The following is a 19,875-nucleotide window of genomic DNA, read 5'->3' on the forward strand; positions in this document are numbered from 1 at the left end:
CTGTGGAAGTATTTAAAATTATAAAGTTTCTATAGAAATGTTACAGTTTTTTTTTCTTCTTCTTTTTTTTTTTTTTTTGGTACCAGGGATTGAACTCAGGACTTTGAGCTTGCAAGGCAGGCAGTGGAATCACTGAGCTAAATCCCTAGCCCAAAACATTACAGATTTTATAGAAAAGTCATGGACAGTTCTTACCAGTTGTTGTAAAGCAAAAACTGCAGCTTTCTCCTTGGCTTCATTTTCAGAGTGGCACTGTGGCCCATGCACCAGCAAGCCATTCGATAATTTTACCTGGCACACTGTCATTGTCTAAAAAAACAGAATATGGATGTCTATGAAATTATCTATCTAGAAAGTCAATTTCTCCCACAGCTCAGTCTAAGCAAGTAGAGTATTTTGCTTCCCTTCCTCCCTCCTATCCCCTCATTTCCTGTGAATGGTCTTGGCATCCTATCAAATGACCATATATACGAGAGTTTACTTATGGTCTCTCTATTCTACTCTATTCCATTGAGGTTTATTATTTTTGTTTGTTCTGTTTTTGTTTTGGTACCAGGGGTCAACCTCTGGACCTTGTGCTTGCAAAGCAGGAGGCAGTACCACTGAGCTAAATCCCTGGCCCTGTCTCTTTTGTTTTTTGAGACAAGGCCTTGTTACTGCCTCAACCTCCCAAGTGCTGGGATTACAAGGCGTGCATCACCATATCTAGCTTCCACCGGGATTTTTTTTTTTTCTTTTGGTACTGGGGATTGAACTCAGGGCCTTGTGCTTATGAGGCAGACACAGTGCCACTGAGCTAAATCCCTGGCCATCCCACTGGGATTTTGACAGGGATTGCACTGAACATAGATCCCTGGGTACTACTGCCATCAGTGCCTCCTTCGTTAAGCTTAACCCTAAGTATGTTATTCTTTTTGATGTTAGCATAAATGGATTGAGATCTTAATTTTCTTTTTAGGTTATTCACCATTAGTGTATGGAAGTAAAATAGACTTTGTATTAATTTTATATTCAGGTTTTTCTAATTATTAGTTTTAACAGTTTTTTAAAATAAAATATTACTGTTTTCTACATATAACACAAGGGAGACAGGGACTTGCTATATAGTTCAGGCTCACTCTGAACTTACTATGTAGGTCAGGCTGGCTTCCAACTTGTGGTAATTTTCCTGCCTCAGCCTCTCAAGTACTGGGATTACAGGTGTGCACCACCACACTTGGCTTCATATAAGATAATTTTACTTTTTTCTTTTTAATTTAGATGCCTTTTATTTCTTTTTCTTGCCTAATGACTGTCTAAACTTCCTGTAGTACTCTGAATGGAAGTGCCAAACTAGTCCTTGTCTTGTTTCTAATCTTAGAAGAAACTGCTTTCTATTTTAGGTGAGACTGTAATAAGAAATTGGATGTACAGAGGATATAACAACCTCCTTCTCTTAGACGTAGGTCTCACATGCTGACTGGGAACTTGGGGAGTCCCCTCAGACCTTTTCTGGAGGCTCAGCTCAAACTCTTTCACAATAATAAATGCTGTCTGCTCCCCTTCTCATCTCCTGTCCTCCTTTCCCGTACGTACAGTAGACCCTCGAGTTATGAATGGCCTGATGTACGAGCAACTTGGGTTCATTAGGTTAATGGAAGATTCATCAGCCTTTTGTTGTCTATAGAGTGTGTACCCAGGTAAACATCCAGATCTCAGCTGTACTGACTTACAATCAGCTTGAGTTATAATGAGCCCTTGGGATCAGATCCAGTTTGTAAGTCAAGGGTCTACTGTATATAAAGGAAAAAACACTCATGCACACAGTTTCAGATCTGACATTGCAACTAACCCTTAAAAAATGAAAAATTTTAAGTTTTAGTGTATCAAAGAATAGCTACTGAAATGCTCTTCCTTTTTTCAACTATTGTTTTTGAGTTGCCATATATTTCTACTGAAACAACATATTACAACAGACTGATAGAAGTATGTACAATAATTTAGCTACTTTTATTCATCTATAGATGGAAAAAATTTTGAAAACGTAGAGCAATACCAGCCAGGAAAGGTGGTACACCCTGTCATCCTAGCACTCTGGGAGGCTGAGGCAGGAGGATCACAAGTTTGAGCTTAGCCTGGAAACATAGGTAGACCCTGTCATAAAAAATTAAAATTAAAAAAGGGCTAGATGTGGCTCAGTGCAAAGGTTTTGAATTCAATGCCAGTAGTTGGAAAACAAAATTAGAGCAATACCACTCTTTTCTATCCATTGTTTTTTTCCAGCTGTGTTTTTTGAAGAAATATTAAAAATTTTTTTTTCAATGTGGCAGATCAAACCCAGGGCTTTGCACATACCAGGCATACCTTATCACTGAGTTATACATACAGCCCCAGAACACTTAAAAAAACAGAATTAAGAAACATATAAGACTTACTAGTTTTAATTTCTAAAAGATAAACATAAATATAACACAAGTAAACAAAACTTCCTTGGGTTCCTCCAGAATAAATGAAGGATTTTCAGAGACAAAAACGTCATGAAAAATCATTGCTATAGCTTAATTTCCCCAGCTGTGTCAATCTGAAGAATCTTGCCGGGATACTTGCTGCCCAGGTTCCTTCTGTCAGCCTTTGTGAGGGCTCTAGTTATGTAAAAATGTAACAGACGGAGTGAAAAACATAAATCTATGCTGTGTTATAAAAATTTAAAAGTCCGTTACATCTTCCTAGCCAAAGACTGTCAGTCAATTTATTTAAGCTCAGTATTAAAGAATGCATATAAACGGAGTAGAAGTAATACTCTACCTGAGGTGTTCTCAGAAAGGAGAAATCTGGCTGTGGCATTCCAACGAGGGAACACATCTGAGCAAGTTCAGTTACCGGTGTGGACAGAGGAGAGATCTGGCCGGGAACAGGCCAGCACATCCCGTCCACAGCCGGAATACTGTGGTACTCATTGGCACGGTGAGGCTTGCTCATATAAGAGGCTACAAAAAGACAAATGGATATCACTATTTTAATAAAATGGTTTCTCAAATTATACAACTACTGCAAGGTTTTATGGTAGACTAAATAGAAAACTGCTAAAAGTATAGTGAAAAAAAGTCTCCCATGAAACAAATAGAATTAATACTGTCTATAATTGTTGAGACTTTGATGAAATTTTAGATGATTTATAGTTGATTAATGATAAATTAAGGTATTTTTAAAACAGTATTTGATTACCAAAAATTAAAATCCTGTGCAACTAATGATTATATGGTACTGTTATAAAAGGCAAAACTTTCTTGAGCAGATTAATGATTAATCCTTAATTTTTTTTTTTTTGTACCGGGGATCAAACTCGGGTCCTTGCGCTTGTGAGGCAGGCAGCAGAACCACAGAGCTAAACCCCTGGCCTTAATCCTTAAATTTTGAGGCTTTGGCTTCAGTTTAATTCGTGTAATTCCATCCTATATTTTGAGATATATGGGGTGAATATTTTTGTTGCTCTAAAATGATACTTCTTAAGGCTGAAAATTTAGCTCAGTGGTGCTGCTGCCTGCCTGGCAAGCACAAGGTCCCTACTTCGATTCCCGGTACCAAAAAAGATATGTCTTAAAAGTTTTTTCAGACACTAAGTTTTTTTTTTTCCATTCAGTTTATTGGTACATTTTAGGTATACAATACAGTTATACTCATCTTTAGGTACCTTTACATGATGTGTCTTGGTTCTTTTCTTTCTTTTTTTTTTTTGGTTTTTCAAGAAAGGGTCTCACTATGTAGTTGAGACTGATCTGGAACTCACTATGTAGCCCAGGCTGGTCTCGAACTCACAGGGATCCTCCTGCCTCAGCCTCCTGAGTGCTGGGATTACAGGTGTGAGCACCCACGCCCGGCCCTTGGTTCTTATTTTTTCCTCATTCCCCTGCCCTCCCTCAAATCCTCTAGCACTCACTATTTACAAAGAACTTTGTTTCCATTTTTCCTTGTTTCTCATATTTTTTCTTTCCCTTCCTCTCCCCCATTTAGACCTTTTCTTCCTATTTTCACATTATCAATTCTACATTTTGATCCTTATTTATACTTTTAGTTTCTCATACCAAAGAAATGATTTAGTATGGCCTCAATGTGCACCCATTTAGTGGTATATGTTTCTAGTTCTTTATGGCTGAGTAGTATATCATTTTATAAAAAACAAAACAAAACATATCTTCTTTATCCAGCCTCCAGTTGATGGGCAAATGGGCTGTTTCTAAGCTTTAGCTATTACAAACTGTGCCACTATAAACATGGGTGTGCATATATTGCTGTGGTATGATTCTCTGTATTCTTTTGGAAAGACAGCTAGGCCAAATGGGACCTCTAATCCTAGTCTTTTGAGATATTTCATATTGATTTCCACAGTGGTTGCACCAGTCTGCACTCCTGCCAACAATGGAGAAAGGTTCCTTTCTCCCCGTATGCCCGGCAGCATTTATTATTGTTTGATTTCTTGATAGCAGCCGTTCTTTCTAAGGTGAGGTGGAATCTGCGTGTTGTTTTCATCTGCATCTCTCAAATGAGCAGTGATGTTGAACATTTTTTCATATGTTTATTTGCTGCCTTTACTTGTCTGAGAAATTTCTGTTCAGGGCTAGGGATTTAGCTCAGTAGTTCCGGCGCCTGACTCGCAAGCACAAGGACCCGAGTTGTGTAAAAAAAAAAAAAAAAAAAAAAAAAAAAGAAATTTCTGTTCATTTCAGATGCTCATTTTTGAATTGGGTCTTTATATTTGGGGGTGGTCCTGATTTTTAAAGTTATTTATATATTCTAGATAGTAGTCCTTTGTCTGAGGAATACCTGATAAAAAATGTTTCCCACACTGTAGGTTGTCTCTTAGCTTTGTTGGTGGTTTCTCTTGCAGTGCAGAGGCTTGTAAATAAGATGAGATCCCAGTTGTTGAGTCTTTGTGCTAGTTCTCGTGCTACTGAGGTTTTGTTCATAGTCTTTTCCTATGCCAATGTCTTCAAGAGTTCTACCTAATTTATCTTCCAGCAAGTTTAGTGTTTCTGTTTTAATATTTAGATCTTTAATCCACTTTGATTTTAGTTTAGTGCATGGTAAAAGATAAGGGTCACGTTTTAATCTTTGGCAGGTTGAAATTTAGTTTTTGCAACACCTTTTTGCTTTTGGCAGTACCTGGGATTGAACTCAGGACCTTGCACTTGCGAGGCAGGTGGCAACGCTAAATCCCCAGCATCCAACACCATTTATTAAAGGAGCTATCTTTCCACCAGTGAGGATGGTTGGCTCTTTTGTCAAAGGTGAGGTAGCTGAGTATGTCTAGAGTTGTTTCTGCTTCTAATCTATTTCACTGATCCGCATATCTGTTTCTTAGCCAGTGCTACAGTTTTTATCACAGTGGTTTTGTAGTATAGTTTCACGTTGGGGGTTGTGATATCCCCTGTCATGTCTGTTGCCTAAAATTGCTTTTACTATTCTAGGTCTCTTCTGGTTCCAAATAAATTTTTGTATCATTTTCTCTAGTTCTGTGAAATGTACTGTTGGGATCTCAAACTGGATTGATTGAGTCTACACAGCAGTTTTGGAAGTATGGCCATTTTCACTGGGTTCTTCCTGCCCAGGAGCAAGGGATGTCTTTTCATTTTCTTATATCCTTTTCGATCTCTTCTTGCAGAGTGCTATAGTTTTCAATGTAGAGGTCTTTTAATTCCTTTGTTAGACTGATTCCTAGATATTTTTTTGGATGCTATTGTGAAAGGAATTATTTTCCTAATTTCTCTCTCAGTGAGTCTGTTATTTGTGTATAAGTAGTTTTGACTGTTAATCTTGTATCCTGTTACCCTACTGAGTCTGTCAATTAAGTCTACAAGTCTTTGCCAGAATTTTTTGGGTCTTCTGTGTAAAGTATCATGTAGTCAGCAAATGATGAGAGTTTAATTTCTTCCTTTCCTATTTTTATTCATTTCTTTTTCTTGACTAATTGCTGTGGCTGTTTCTAAAACTATATTGAACAGAAGTGGTGACAGTGGACGTCCTTGTCTTGTTCCTAATTTTAGTGTGAAGGTTTTCAGTTTTTGACCATTTAGTATGACGTTGGCTGCTGGTTTTTCATAGAAAGCCTTTATCAGGTTGAGATAAAGACCATCTATTCCAATTTTCATTAAGGTTTTATCATGAATGTGTGTTAGATTTTGTTGAATGCTTTTTCTGCATCTATTGAGATGATCATATGGTTTTTGTCCTTGACTCTGTTAATATAGTTTATTACATTTATTGATTCATGCATGCCGAACCATCCTTGCATCCCTGGGATAAATCCGACTTGGTCAGGGTGTATGATCTTCTTGATGACTCTCTGTATTCTGTTTTCCAGTAACTTACTGAGGATTTTTGAATATATTTTTATTAGAGATTGGCCTGTAGTTTTTTTTGTTTTTTTTTGGTTGGGTCTTTCTCTGCTTTTGGAATCAAAATAACACTTGCTTCCAGGAATGAATTTGGAAGTATTGCTTCCCTTTCAATTTCACTGAAGAGTTTAAAGAATAATGGTAATAGTTCTTCTCTAAATATCTTATAGAATTCAGTACTGAAGCCACGAGTACCCGGGCTTTTCTTTGTTGGTATATTTTAAATTATGTTTTCAATTTCTCTGATTGTAACAGTGGTGTTTAGAATTTTTATATCTTCATTCAATTTTGGTAATTCATATGTATCTAGAAATCTGTCCATTTCTTCTGTGTTTTCCACTTTATTAGATTACAGGTTTTTGAAGTAGGTACTGATAATCCTCCGGATTTCGGCTGGATCTGTTGTGACTTCATTTTTTCTGTTCCTAATTGCATGGATTTGAGCCTTTTCTTTCCTTTTTTAATAAGGCTGGCTAAGGGTTTGTGGATTTATTCTTTTGAAAAGCCAACTCATTGATTCATTGATTTTTTTTTTTGAATTGTTCTTTGTCTCCATAGCATTGATTTCTGCTCTGATCTTTATAATTTCCTCGCTTGTACGAGCTTCAGGTTTGTCTTGCTCTCTTTCTAGGAGCTTCAGGTTCATCATTAGGTTGTTTGTTTGAGCTTGTTCTGTTTTCCTAGTGTGGGCATTCACTGCTATGAATTTCCCTTGTAGAACTGCTTTCATTGTGTCCCACAGACTCCTATATGTTGCACTGGCATTATCATTTAATTGTAGAAACTGTCTGTTTTGTTCTTTAATTTCCTCTGTGACCCATTGGTTGTTTAGGAGGGTGTTACTCAATTTCCATGTGTTTGTGGAGTTCTTGCACTTTCTTATGCTATTGATCTCCAGTATAATTGTAGTATGGTCTGATAATATACAAGCGATAACTTTAATTCCTTTCTATTACTCAGACATGTTCTGTGAGCTAGCATGTGGTCTATTTTGGAGAATGATCCACGTGCAGCTGAAAAGAATGTATATTATGATTTTGTGGGGTGGAACACTCTAGACATCTATTAAGTCCATTTGTTCAAAAGCTTGGTTCAGTTCTAGTACTGTTGATTTTTTGTTTAGATGATCTGTGATAGTGGGGTACTGAGGTCCCCCACTACAATTATATTAGTGATCGTTTGGTTTTTCGTGTCCATTAATTTTTTTCATATAGTTGGGGGCATTAGTGTCTGGTGCATACATTATGATTGTCATCTCTCCCTCTTGAATTGTTCCCTTTACAAGCATATAGTGATTTTCTTTGTCTTTCTTAATTAGTTTTGGCCTGAAATCTACTTTGTCTGCAAATAAGATAGCACCCCTGCTTTTTTCCAGGTTCCTGTCACATGGAGAAATATTTTCCATCCTTTTACTTTCAGTCTATAAATTTCTTTTTCTTGTACAGTTATTGGATATTGCTTCATAATGCATTCTGCCAGTCTATTTCTTTTGATTGGTGAATTGAGGCCAATAATATTGATGGTTACAAATGATAATGTATTGACTTACTTTGTCATGTTTTTTTCCTATTGTTGACTCTTTTACTTTTTATCTCCCCCCCTCCTTAATTTCTTGCATGGCCTGATGGCTTTGCTCTGTTGGCCCTCATGGAGTAGTGACCTTCATTGTCTTTTTCTTTTTTCTTTTCAGTACCAGGGATTGAACTCAGGACCTTTGTGCCTGAGAGGCAGACAATGGAAAACAGAGCCCCATTGTCTTTTTCTAGGATATTGTTTAGAATTGCTTAGAGTGCTGGTTTAGTATTCATGAAGTTTCTCAGGTGTTCTTTGTTGTGGAAGTATCTTATTTCCCCATCAATTTTGAAAGATAGTTTTGCAGGATATATCAGTCTAGGTTGGAGGTTGTTTTTCTTTTAGGGCTTGAAATATATCACTCCAGGCTCTCCTTGACTTGAGGGTTTGTTAAAAAGTCTGCTGTGATTCTGATGGGCTTTCCTTTTTATGTGATTTGTTTCTTTTCTCTAGCTGCTTATAGAATTTTGTTGTTCTGTTGGGTTTCTGAGATCTTGATTATTAAATGTCTAGGTGTAGTTTTTTTTTAATCATGGCTAGTTGGGAGTCCTATAAGCCTCACTTAGCTGTATGTCAAATTCTTTTGCTCTCTGAAACTAAGCTTTTTTAAAAAATAAATTTGCATGCAAACTTGGGTCCTCGTGCTTGCGAGACAGGTGATGGCACCACTGAGCTAACTCCCCAGCACTGAAACTAAGCTTTTTAAGTATAATTAAAAATAAAATGATTAAAGTTTCTGAATGTTCATTCTTTATGATCAACAAACTAATAGAAAGAAAGCATATCACAGTGAAAAAGTTATCTAAATTTCTAAACTTTATAGATTAAAATAAAAAAGAGGTTAAATGGCTTGCCCAAAGTCATAGTGGCAGCTAGCTCTATAATATGAGGCTGAATTCTGAGCTATTGACACTAAGGTCTTTATGTTTTGCTTCATTTATATGAAATTAAGTGAAACTTATTTTACTTTGCTCTATTTCATGAGTGTATCTGTCACTATGACAAATAGTTAATTTCCTAATACTTGTTGAAAATTTTAGTTAATTGATTTTTTTTTAACCAACATAGAATGGAGTATAAATGGAAATCAGCTCTACTTTTGTTTTAGAGAACCTTAATGAATTGAGTCTGATTATTTAAAATGCTTTCTCATTTCTTTTTTTTTGGTGTTGGGGATTGAACTCAGGACCGCACGCTTGAGAGGCAGGCAGTGGCACCACTGAGCTAACCCCTTGACCTCGTTTTCTTATTTCCTAAAGAAACTTCTGTTCACATTTGTTTGAGTTAGTAAAGTGTAAGGAATATAGGGGATAGAGGCAAAGATGGATATTCACTAAAATGTGGTTATGTACTATGTTATGCTACTGCCTTCCTAAGTAAAATAATTATCCATTATTTCCAATGTCTTCCATCATTAAGAATTTTAAATGATTTTATAGCTTTTTCTATATTTATACTGGTCAAATTATTTTAACATAATATTCATATCAATTAAGTAGCACCTATGATGTGTCAGAAAATGGTAATGGATTTGTACATGTTATATAATTTTTTAAAAAAGTGTCATCTTTAATTGAAAAGCTAACAAACTATCTAGTCACATTTCTCCCCCAAACCCCAAACTTGGTAGTTACTGAGTCTCTAGGCAACATACTCAAAGCTGAGAAGACGAAAACTTTAAAAAATCTATAAAATAAGACCCCAGGTCTAAGTAAGGGAGCCCTGCTACGTATTGGCTTCTCTAATACCAGAGGTACTGTTTGACTCTGGAGGCTGAAAGACATCTTAAATAATGCTACTTGGAACAGTTATTTCAAGTAGCCTTTTTCCAGTTTTCAACTTCTCAATAAAGATAATATTTTGTTATCTCTGGTACCACACACACACACACACACACACACACACACACACACACACACACACACACATCAAACAAATGGGGCCAGGGACTTAGTTCAGTGGTCCTGCTGCCTGCCTTGCAAGTGCAAGGTCCTGAGTTTGATCCGCAGTACCAAAACCAAACCAAACCAAAACAAAACAAAAATCACACAAACAAAAATCATATATAAATTACTGAGAGGAAAGACTAGAATGTGAAAACCTCTTAAGGTTTGGCTATCTACAGAATTATTTTCTTTTCTTTTCTCTTTTTTTTTTGAGACAGGTTGGCCTTGAACTTACTATGTATCTCAAACGTTCCTAGCATTCACAGGGATGCTCTTTCTTCAGCCTCCTGAATGCTGGTAGTACAAGCATGTGTCACCACACCTGGCTCACAGTGAATTTTTATTATTATTTTTTTGGTACCAGGGATCAAACTCAGGACCTTGCACTTGCAAGGCAGGAGGCAGCACCACTGAGCTAAATCGCTGGCCCAAGAATGATTTTTTTTTTTTTTTGGTTTTTTTGAGACGGAATTTCACTATGTAGTTGACACTGACCTGGAACTCAGTACATAGCCCAGGCTTGTCTCAAACACACAGCAATCATCCTGCCTCAGCCTTCTGAGTGTTGGGATTATAGGCATGCCCACTACGCTCCACTAGAATGCATTTTTTGTTTTGGTACCAGGGATTGAACTCGGATCCTTGCACTTGCAGGGCAGGCCACCGAACCACTGAGCTAAATGCCCAGCCCCTAGAATGAATTTTTAAAATAGAACAATACAAGTGGTCACAAAAAAATTTAAGGACTGCAGATATTTTGGCTACAAAGCTATATTACTATATGAATGACACAAGTAAAAAATGATACTCAAAAATAAAAAAGTTTGCCGGGCATGCTAGTGCATGCCTGTAATTCTAGCACTTGGGAGGCTGAGGCAGGAGGATCGCCATGCATTCGAGGCTAGGCTGGGCTACACAGTGAGTTCAAAGCCATCCTGGACTACACAGTAAGACTCTTTGTTTAAAAAATATTTTTTTATGTTTAAAGATCACATGATAAAAAGAACCAAATTAACTTAATTTTTTTGTTTGTTTTTTTGGTACCAGGGATCGAACTTGGGTCCTTGCACTTTCAAGGCAGGCCATGGAACCGCTGAGCTAAATCCCCGGCCCTATTGTTTTTTTTTTTTTTTGAGACAGAGTTCTCACTATGTAGTTGAGACTGACTGACCTGGAACTCACTATGTAGCCCAGGCTGGTCTTGAAATCACAGCAACCCTCCTGCCTCAGTCTCCTGAGTGCTGGGATTATAGGTGTGTGCCACCATGCCTGGCTGGACCTTATTTTTTGAAATGATATTCATTATTAGTAACTGTACTCAGTTTACTTACCTAATTTCTTTTTTTGTTTAGGCTGTGAGGATAGTCCATATTCATCTCTTCTATTAGAAGAAACAGTAACTTCATTTCCATATCGTTTCATTTCATTCTTAGGATCCACAGTGTCAGAACTATCAATTTTTAGAATTTCTTTAAGCATCTGTGTCCCCTTCTTTTTTGTGCATTAGTCATATGGGGATGATGGGGGTGGGGAGAGGAAAGTAAACATTAGATTTATATAGCTTATATTTTTGACACTTTGGTATTTTTCATTTTTGCCTTATTGGGGATTGAAACCAGGACCCTGTCCATGGTAGGCAAATGCCTTTCCACTGAGCTACATCTTTAGCACTTGATCTTTCTTTTCAAAGGTCCATTGTTATATAAAATGTTAGCTATATTTGTATAGAGAGTAAGGCAAAACAATAGTTAACAGTGAAAAAAATCCATATGACTGGATAAAGAAACAATATTTATCCTTTGTTTAACTTCTAGCCTACTTACTTAGTAGCAATGTTTATGAAGCAGGGAAACTATGGTCTAAGGCAGTAATGGCAAACTTTAGAGACCAAGTGCCCAAACTGCAACCTAGAACCCATTCATTTATTGCAAAGTGCCAACACCACAACTAAACTGATGGTCAGCGGCTGGGGTGATGCTGTGGGGGACCTGAGTCTCATGTCAACAGAGAGGGCTCTGTATGCCTCTGTACACCACCCCTAGTTTAATATGAGAAAAACAAAAGAGATGGCTAAATTGCCCAAGGCAGCCCGGTTTTCCTCTAGCAAGACCATAGTAACGCAACACACCAGCCTACATAAGGGAGAACTGAACAGCTGCATGGGACATGTATACGTGGTCAAAAGTAAAGAATCACCATAGTGCAAAAGTTCTTAAAGTATACGAACCATAGCAAATGACTGTGGTGACAAATGCTCTTCATTTGGGGGCTCTCTGTGATGAGATGATGGTAATTCATTTTCTTTAGAGATATTCAAGGATGCTAAGAAGTTCTCAATTCCAGAGTTAGGCTAAAATGTAAATGTTTGTGCAAGAAGATGAATGAATGTATAAACATACAGGAAAAAGCAAAGAGTTTTACGCTTAAAGATGCTAATTCAGTTTTCATTATATCACCTTCCCAGGTGTTAAAGTCAGCAAAGAGAAAGTAAAGGATCTTTTTACCTTATCAAAAGCATTTGGGTAGCCAGTCACAGCCTTTTCGATTTCTGAGACTTCTGGACTTTCATTTCTCTTCAGTAACTTAATATTACATTTGGCAGACCCTCTAAAAGCCTATAAAAACGTAAGAATGAACTTTCTGTGTAAATAAATTCATAATTACTATTTAGTAGTATTCAAAATAAACTGGTGGAAAATGTTTTATGCACTTCTTTTCCTTTTCCATCATATAAACTTGGATTGTGAAAAATTGTATCTATTTTCATTACCTCTAAATGAGATTTAGCATATCCTTCAATTCTGAACACAGGCAATAAAACACTGACATGTTAGTGTCCGCCCTCTCAAATTTCTGTGTTGGAACGAACTCTAGACCCCAATGGATGGTTTTAGGAGGTGAGGCCGTTTGGACATAATTTCATTTAGATGAGGTCATGATAGTGGGACCCCCAGGATGGGATTAGTATCCTTAGAAGAAGAAGAATAGAGTGCTTTCTAAATACTGTGTTAGAATTTAAGAAGGACCACATGCAAGCCGGTACCAGAGGCTTCATCAGATTCCAAATATATTTCAATACAGCTGTGTTTTTTTTTCAAATCCTACTTATTTTATTTTACTTTTTGTGACAGGGTCTCACTATGTAGTTCAGGCTGGGCTTGAACTCACTGTGTAGCCCAGGCTGGCCTCAAGCTCACAGTGATCCTCTTGCCTTAGCCTCCCAAGAGTTGCAATTATAGGTATGCACCACTACACCTGGCTACACATTTTATTTTAGCATTAAAAATATTACCCTGCTAGTGCCTTCATCGTGGACTTCTCCGCCTCCAGAATTATAAGGAAGCCAAGTATGGCAATATAGGTCTGTTATCCTGGCACTCGGGAGACTGAGGCAGCAAATTTATAGGGAGTTGAGATTAGCCTGGGCTATAAAATGAGTTTAAGGGCAGCCTGAAGCACATAGTGAGACTCTGTCTCAAAACAAAACAAAGCAAAAAACAAATCAATAAACAACCCCCTCCAAACAATAAAAAAACAAGAAAAAACCTCACCCAAATCAAAACTCCCTCAGAATTGTGAGGAAATATCTATGATTTGCCACTCAGTCTGTTACTTTTTTCCAGCAGCCCAAAACGAATAGCAGTAATTCTTACTGTATTCCAGTGTAAGTGGTTTTCTTTCAAGTCTTATATATTTTATTTTAGCATTTAAAATATTATCTTGAGAATAATAGCTTCACTAAGTCTAAATGCTTTACTGAAGATGTTACTGCACAAAAATTATCAATCCCTTTTACAGAAGGAAATTACAGCTTAAGTTTCAAATGGAGAAAACATTAAAAGTCAAGCAGTTAAACTATTGGTATTTACATGCTAATGGATTCCATTAATGGGTTCTAAGAATTTAAAAACTTTTTAAAAAAAGTTTTGCAGAATTTGGAATTGGATGCAGACCCTTACAAATGCTAGGCCAATGCTGTACCAGTGAGTTATATCTCCAGCTCAAGAAATCATTTTTAAAAATAGGTAGTACCAGGCATGGTGGTGGCACGCTTGTAATCCCAGCAGCACTCAGGAGACTGAGACTGGAGGATCACTGAAAATTCAAGGACAGCTTGGGCTATATAGTGAGACATCATCTCAAAAACAAAAAACCACCACCACCAACAACAAAAAAAAGCCCCACCGCACCCCAAATACATATGTGAATGCTGGGCATAGTGGTGCACACCTGTAATCCCAGCACTCTGGGGGAGCTGAGGCAGCAGGATTTCAAGTTTGAGCCCAGCTTAGGCAGTTTAGCAATTTAGCAAAGACCCTGCCTAAAAATAAAAATTTAAAAAGGGTGAAGGCTCTGTGGGGTTTACTCCCCAGTACCGCACAGAAAAGTGTCACAATATAACAGGCATATAGAAAAGTGCACTTATCATAAATATATGTCTAATTCTTTGATTAAAAAATTATCAGAGACTATAAAAAGTAAAATGTAAGTGACCTCAGATTCTCCCATACCAATCTAATTCCACAGAATACATACAGCAGTGGTGGTGAACCTATGACACATGCACCACAGTGGACTGTCTGAATCATCAAAAACTAAAACATCTGCCATCACTGGTATATAGTCTGTTAAGTCAGCTACACTGTTCTTTATACTATTATTGTAAGCAGATATATTCTCATATTTTATATATATGTATATGCATCTATATATTCAGAGATACTACAAGTGATCAATAGTTTTACCTCCATTTTAAAGAAGAAGAAATTTAGGCTGTGAGAGGAGAAGGATTGCTTAAGCCTACCCAACTATTAAATAGCAAAATCAGGATTTCAGATACACATATTTCCAAATTCTGGACTCCAGCTTGGATAGTTCCATCCAAGTGGCTATCAGCTTGTGCTTCATGAACCTTCTTGCCATACGCCTTATAGATTTGTTTGCAAAGTTTGCAAAATTTAGTCAGATGATAGAGCTACCACCTGAATAAAAAAGTTGGCTATTGGAAATTTGACTTTAAGAAAGTAAGCTTACCTGCTTACTGGACATTTTTTGTGACCGACACTCAGCTTTAGGACTCTTACACTCTTCTTTAACTAGACACAAGAAAACAGAAATTTTGGTGAATGAAAGTACTTATTGCACAACTATATTTCCCAAATATTTGCTATAGGAAGGCACTATATGAAAGATTAAGAGAATTCCAAGAAGACATAATTTCTAATCTTAAGGAATTTATTATCTAGGTGAGGGGGAGAAGAGATACTTGCAGTTAGTAATAAAGGAAGGAAAGTGGTATCTGAACTGGGCCTAGGAGGATGTAAGGGCAGAAGAGGAGGCTAATAGTGGGAGGAAAAGAATTAAAACAGAAAGCAAAGACTGTTTCTGCAATGCTGAAGAGACTACTTTCGCTGGCAATTAAGGGATATAACGGTACCTAACAGAACGAATGAAGCAGGCTGGAGTCATACTCTGAAAGATAGTTAAGATATGGAATAGGCAAGGGTAGGCAAGCAATTACAATAAAGTTTCACTAGGTACTCATCTGACTACAATTGTGTTTTAGTAAGATAATTTACTTTCAGAAATAGATACAATAACTAGACAAAAAAAAATCAACAAAGACACAAAATTTAAACAACACTATAACTAACAAGGAGTCTAAGAGATGTCTCAATAACAATACAATACACATTCTTCTCAAGCATGGAAAATTCTTCAGGACAGACCATATACTAGGCCATAAACGAGCCTCAATAAAGTTAAAAGGATTCAAGTCATACAAAGTATGTTTTCAGACCACAAAGGAATAAAATAGAGTTTTATTTTGGAGTTCACAAATAGATGGAAATCTTAAAATACATTCCTAAAAAAAGCATAGGTCAGTGTGAACTAAGAGAGACCTTTTCTCAAACAAACAAACAAAACATTTAAATAAAGCATGGGTTAAAGAAGTCACTGGAAAATTAGAAGAATTTTGAACAGGATGAAAATACGACATACTAGCCAGGAGTGGTGGCACATGCCTTACAATCTCAGCACTTGGGAGACTGAGACAGGAGGATCGCCGTGCTGTGAGTTCAAGGCTAGCACGGGCTACATAGTGAGTTCAAAGCCAGCCTGAATTATATGGGAAGACCCAGTCTCAAAAAACAAAACAAAACAAAACAACACAACACAACTAACACACCAAAATTTATGTGATGCAGCTAATTCTGTGTGAAGAAAATTTAGGGTTGGGGGTTTAGCTCAGTGGTGCCACCACCTGTCTGGCAAGCGCAAGGTCTCAAATTCAATCTCTAGTACAAAACAAAAAACAAAAAACAAACAAACAAAAATTTATAGCTGTAAACACTTATATTAAGAAAAGAGAGGGGGTTGAAGGGGGGAGGGGAATGGGGAAAAAAAAGAAGCAAGATATACTGTGCACAGGTACACATTCCCTATTATGAATGCCATCATTATGTATATTTAAAATGTACCAATAAAAACAATTTAAAAAAGAAAAAGCATTCAAATCAGTAACCCAATCTTCTACATTAAGGAACTAGAAAAAAGTATACACTAAATCCAAAGGAAGAAAGAAGGAAATGGTAAATATTACAGTGGAAATAAATGAAATAGTGGAAAAACAATTGAGAGAATTAATGAAACCAGATTTTTTTTAGATGGGATTTCGCTGTGTTGCCCAGGCTGGTCTCAAACTCCTGGACTAAAATGATCTACCTCTTAGTCTCCCAAGTAGCTATGACTACAGGTATGTGCCACTGCACCTGGCTAGAAAGTGGTCTCATATGAAGAACAAAACTGACAAATTTTTAGCTAGACTAACAAAAGAAAAAGCACAGAAGCTGGAAATAATTAGAATTAGAAGTGAAAGTGGGGATATTATTACCAACCTTAGAGAAATAAAAAAGGATTACAAGGAAATATTATGGACATTATATACTAATAACTTAGCTAACCTAGAGGAAATGAAGAAATTTGTATAAAGATGTAAACTATTTAAACTGACTCATGTAGAAAGAAATCTGAGTAGAAACCTAAGAAGGAAAACACACTGCACATTGCTAATATAGTGCAGCTATTTTTGGAAACAGTCTGGTAATTTCATAAAAGTTAAACATGGAGACACAATATGACTCAGTAATTGAACTCATAAACATGTACTCAGGAGAAATGCAAATATATGTTCTCACAAATGATGTACAGATATTCATGGCAGCATTATTCTTTGTAGTGATGGATAAATAAAATGTGGTATTCATACAGTGGAGTATATTCAGCATAAAAATGAAGTACTTATGTATACATGTAACATGAATAAACCTTAAAAATATGTGAAATGAAGACAGCCACAGAAGATCATACAGTTTCTGATTCTACTCATATGAAATGCCCAGAATAGGTAAATATCTAACTCTAGAGACAAAGAAAATTAGGGGTTGCTAGGGGCTAGAAGAGTGATGCTAATGGGCAGGGTATTTCTTTTCTGGATGATGAAAATGGATTTGTGAAAATACCAAAAGAACACTGATCATATACTTTTGAGATAGTTCAGGCTGGTCTTGAATTCACTGTGTAGCTCAGGTTGATGTAGAACTCTTGGCAATACTGCCTCAACCTCTTGAGTGGTGGGATTACAAGTGTAGGCCACCCACCCTGCCCAGGTTTAATTGTCTACTTTACTTAAGAGTATGGTCTCAAGGTCCATCTAATGTCTGGGCCTTGAGACCATACTTGTAAGTGAAATAAATTGGGCACAAATGTTAAAATACCGCATGGTTTCTCTGGTGTGAAAGCGGAAATATGGATTGAATGTGTAATGGATACTGGGAAATGGGAAGAAAGAGTTTAAATGGGAAGGGCAACAAGGGAGAAGGGAGGGAGAAAGGAAGGAAAGACAAGAAAAAAAGTGTAAATAGAAGGAAAAATGGAAACAAAGCTTCTGTATATAGGGAGGAGAGAAGGCTTGAGGGAGGGAATGGTATAAAATAAAATAAAATTTATTTAAAAAAAGTGATCCCAAAGAAAATTATGTCAACTTAAAAAACTAAAATAAAATAAAGAACCAACATGTGCTTGGTGTGGTAGTGCACACCTGTAATCCCAGCACTCGGGAGGCTGAGGCAGGAGGATCACTGTGAGTTCGAGACCAGCCTGGGCTACATAATGAGTTCCAGATCAGTCTCATCTACACAGTGAGACTCTATCTAACCACACCCCCCAAAAAAAGAACCAATGTGTGAACATGAAAAAAATATAAATTTACTTTTTGGTATGTAAATTATATTTCAATAGAGGTGTTTATTATTTTTTTAAGGACACAAATAGTATACAAGTACACCTTTCTAACTTAAAACTTACATTTTCTGTGAGGGTCATGTTTTCTTTGCTGATACTTAACACTGTTGTCATGAAAGCCAAAATTATGCTGTTGAATTACTTGACTTATTTCTTGAGGTAGAACTGCACCCTGAAAGTTAAAATTCTTACAAATCAGTTAAACAAAATCTTAATGTTATAGATATTTATTTTCTTTAACTTTTCTTTGGGGGGGTACCAGAGATAGAACTCGGGTCCGTGCACTTGCGAGGCAGGTGGCGGAAACACTGAGCTAAATTCCCGGCCCTTCTTCAACTTTTCATAATTACTTTAAAAATAAAAATTATAAACCTTATTAGAAAATCAATACAGAAAAATATATAGAATTTTAAAAACTACCCCAAACCCACCACCAGAAATAACAATCATTAATATAATGACCATCACTCTAGACATTTTTCTATGCATTCATTTGACAGCAAATAAATTAAAAAGAATCATTTTCAAAAAATGCCATTTTCAATAGAAAATTTTTTATCAACTTAACTCCTTCAATAGAAGAAATTAAATCTAAGTTTGCTCGAAGTTAACAAATGCTGAAAAAAATCCTCAAGAAAATACTATTTGTGTGTGTGTGGTACTGGGGATCAAATTCAGGACCTAGTGCTTGTGAGGCAGATGCAATGTTACTGAGCTAAATCTCCCGCTCAATAAATTACTAAATTTTTGGTAAATGTTTCTTCAAAGCAGGAAAATCAGTGTCTACAGGTCTCTCCAGACTTTTTTTTTTTTTTTTTTTTGGAGCAAGGTTTTGCTCTGTAGTTCAGGCTGGCCTTGAACTCATTATGGAGCCCAGGCTGGCCTTGAACTTGTGGCAATCCTCCTGCCTCACTCTGCCGGGATTACAGGCTTTAGGCTTGCTTCAAAATACTGTAATCCTGCCTCTAGGGTAGGTGGGGGCAGGAAGTGAGAAGGAATTATAGAAGAAATAGGGCTGCACATGAGTAAGCTGGGGTGGGTGAACCTGTGGGTTCTTTTGACTTTATTGTGTTTAAATTTTTCCATTTAAAACATTTTTTTAAAAAGTAACATTTCTGACTGTATTTCATAAAAATTGAGGATAGTTGTCCATTTATATTCCTTGAATGCTTTTTAAAAATTTTTATAATTTAAAAAATTACATATTGTTATATTGTCAAAAATGGATGATTTCACTAACAGAAACCGACTAATGATAAAATAAATAAATAACATGATTAAAGTAATTAAGACAGTTCATAATTGTACAGAATTAGCAAAATGACATGAGCAAGTTTCATATAAATCTAAAGATTTAATCATATACATATTTTCGGAGGAGGGGAGGAAGAAAAAGCTGAAGGCAAAAAGAAACAGGCAATTTGCCACAGCTGAAGCGGAAAGAGAAGTGGAGGCTAGAGACCTTCACTATAAAGTAACTATTTCACAGTTTTGCTTTTGGCAGCCCCTACTTATTTTCTTCTAAGCACAAATTAACACTCGGTACAAAGATACATTAAACCCCAACTAAAACTGGACATGCTTCAAAATGGTTGTGATATGCAATGAAGTGCAGAGAAAGAGCCAATGAGGATGTGCATACCCAGGCCCTTTCAGCCCTTACAATTAAAATGGCATGAAAA

At 36.6% G+C, this 19,875-nt stretch overlaps 1 protein-coding gene across 1 annotated transcript in view; it reads right to left on the reverse strand.

Moving 5' to 3' along the window:
- Xrn1 (5'-3' exoribonuclease 1) overlaps nucleotides 1-19,875 on the reverse strand; it is a 123,100-nt gene that overhangs the window by 12,534 nt on the left and 90,691 nt on the right. Inside the window, exons 33-39 of the mRNA XM_010608183.3 lie at nucleotides 18,257-18,365; nucleotides 14,924-14,985; nucleotides 12,394-12,504; nucleotides 12,117-12,239; nucleotides 11,221-11,380; nucleotides 2,785-2,966; nucleotides 196-309 (exon numbers count right to left, since the gene is read on the reverse strand). Of these exons, the coding sequence (XP_010606485.1) occupies nucleotides 196-309; nucleotides 2,785-2,966; nucleotides 11,221-11,380; nucleotides 12,117-12,239; nucleotides 12,394-12,504; nucleotides 14,924-14,985; nucleotides 18,257-18,365 (861 nt within the window). The remainder of the gene's footprint in view (nucleotides 1-195; nucleotides 310-2,784; nucleotides 2,967-11,220; nucleotides 11,381-12,116; nucleotides 12,240-12,393; nucleotides 12,505-14,923; nucleotides 14,986-18,256; nucleotides 18,366-19,875) is intronic.

This window comes from Fukomys damarensis, unplaced genomic scaffold (genome assembly GCF_012274545.1).
Source record: "Fukomys damarensis isolate Sample0158 unplaced genomic scaffold, DMR_v1.0_HiC HiC_scaffold_37, whole genome shotgun sequence".
Lineage (NCBI taxonomy): Eukaryota > Metazoa > Chordata > Mammalia > Rodentia > Bathyergidae > Fukomys > Fukomys damarensis.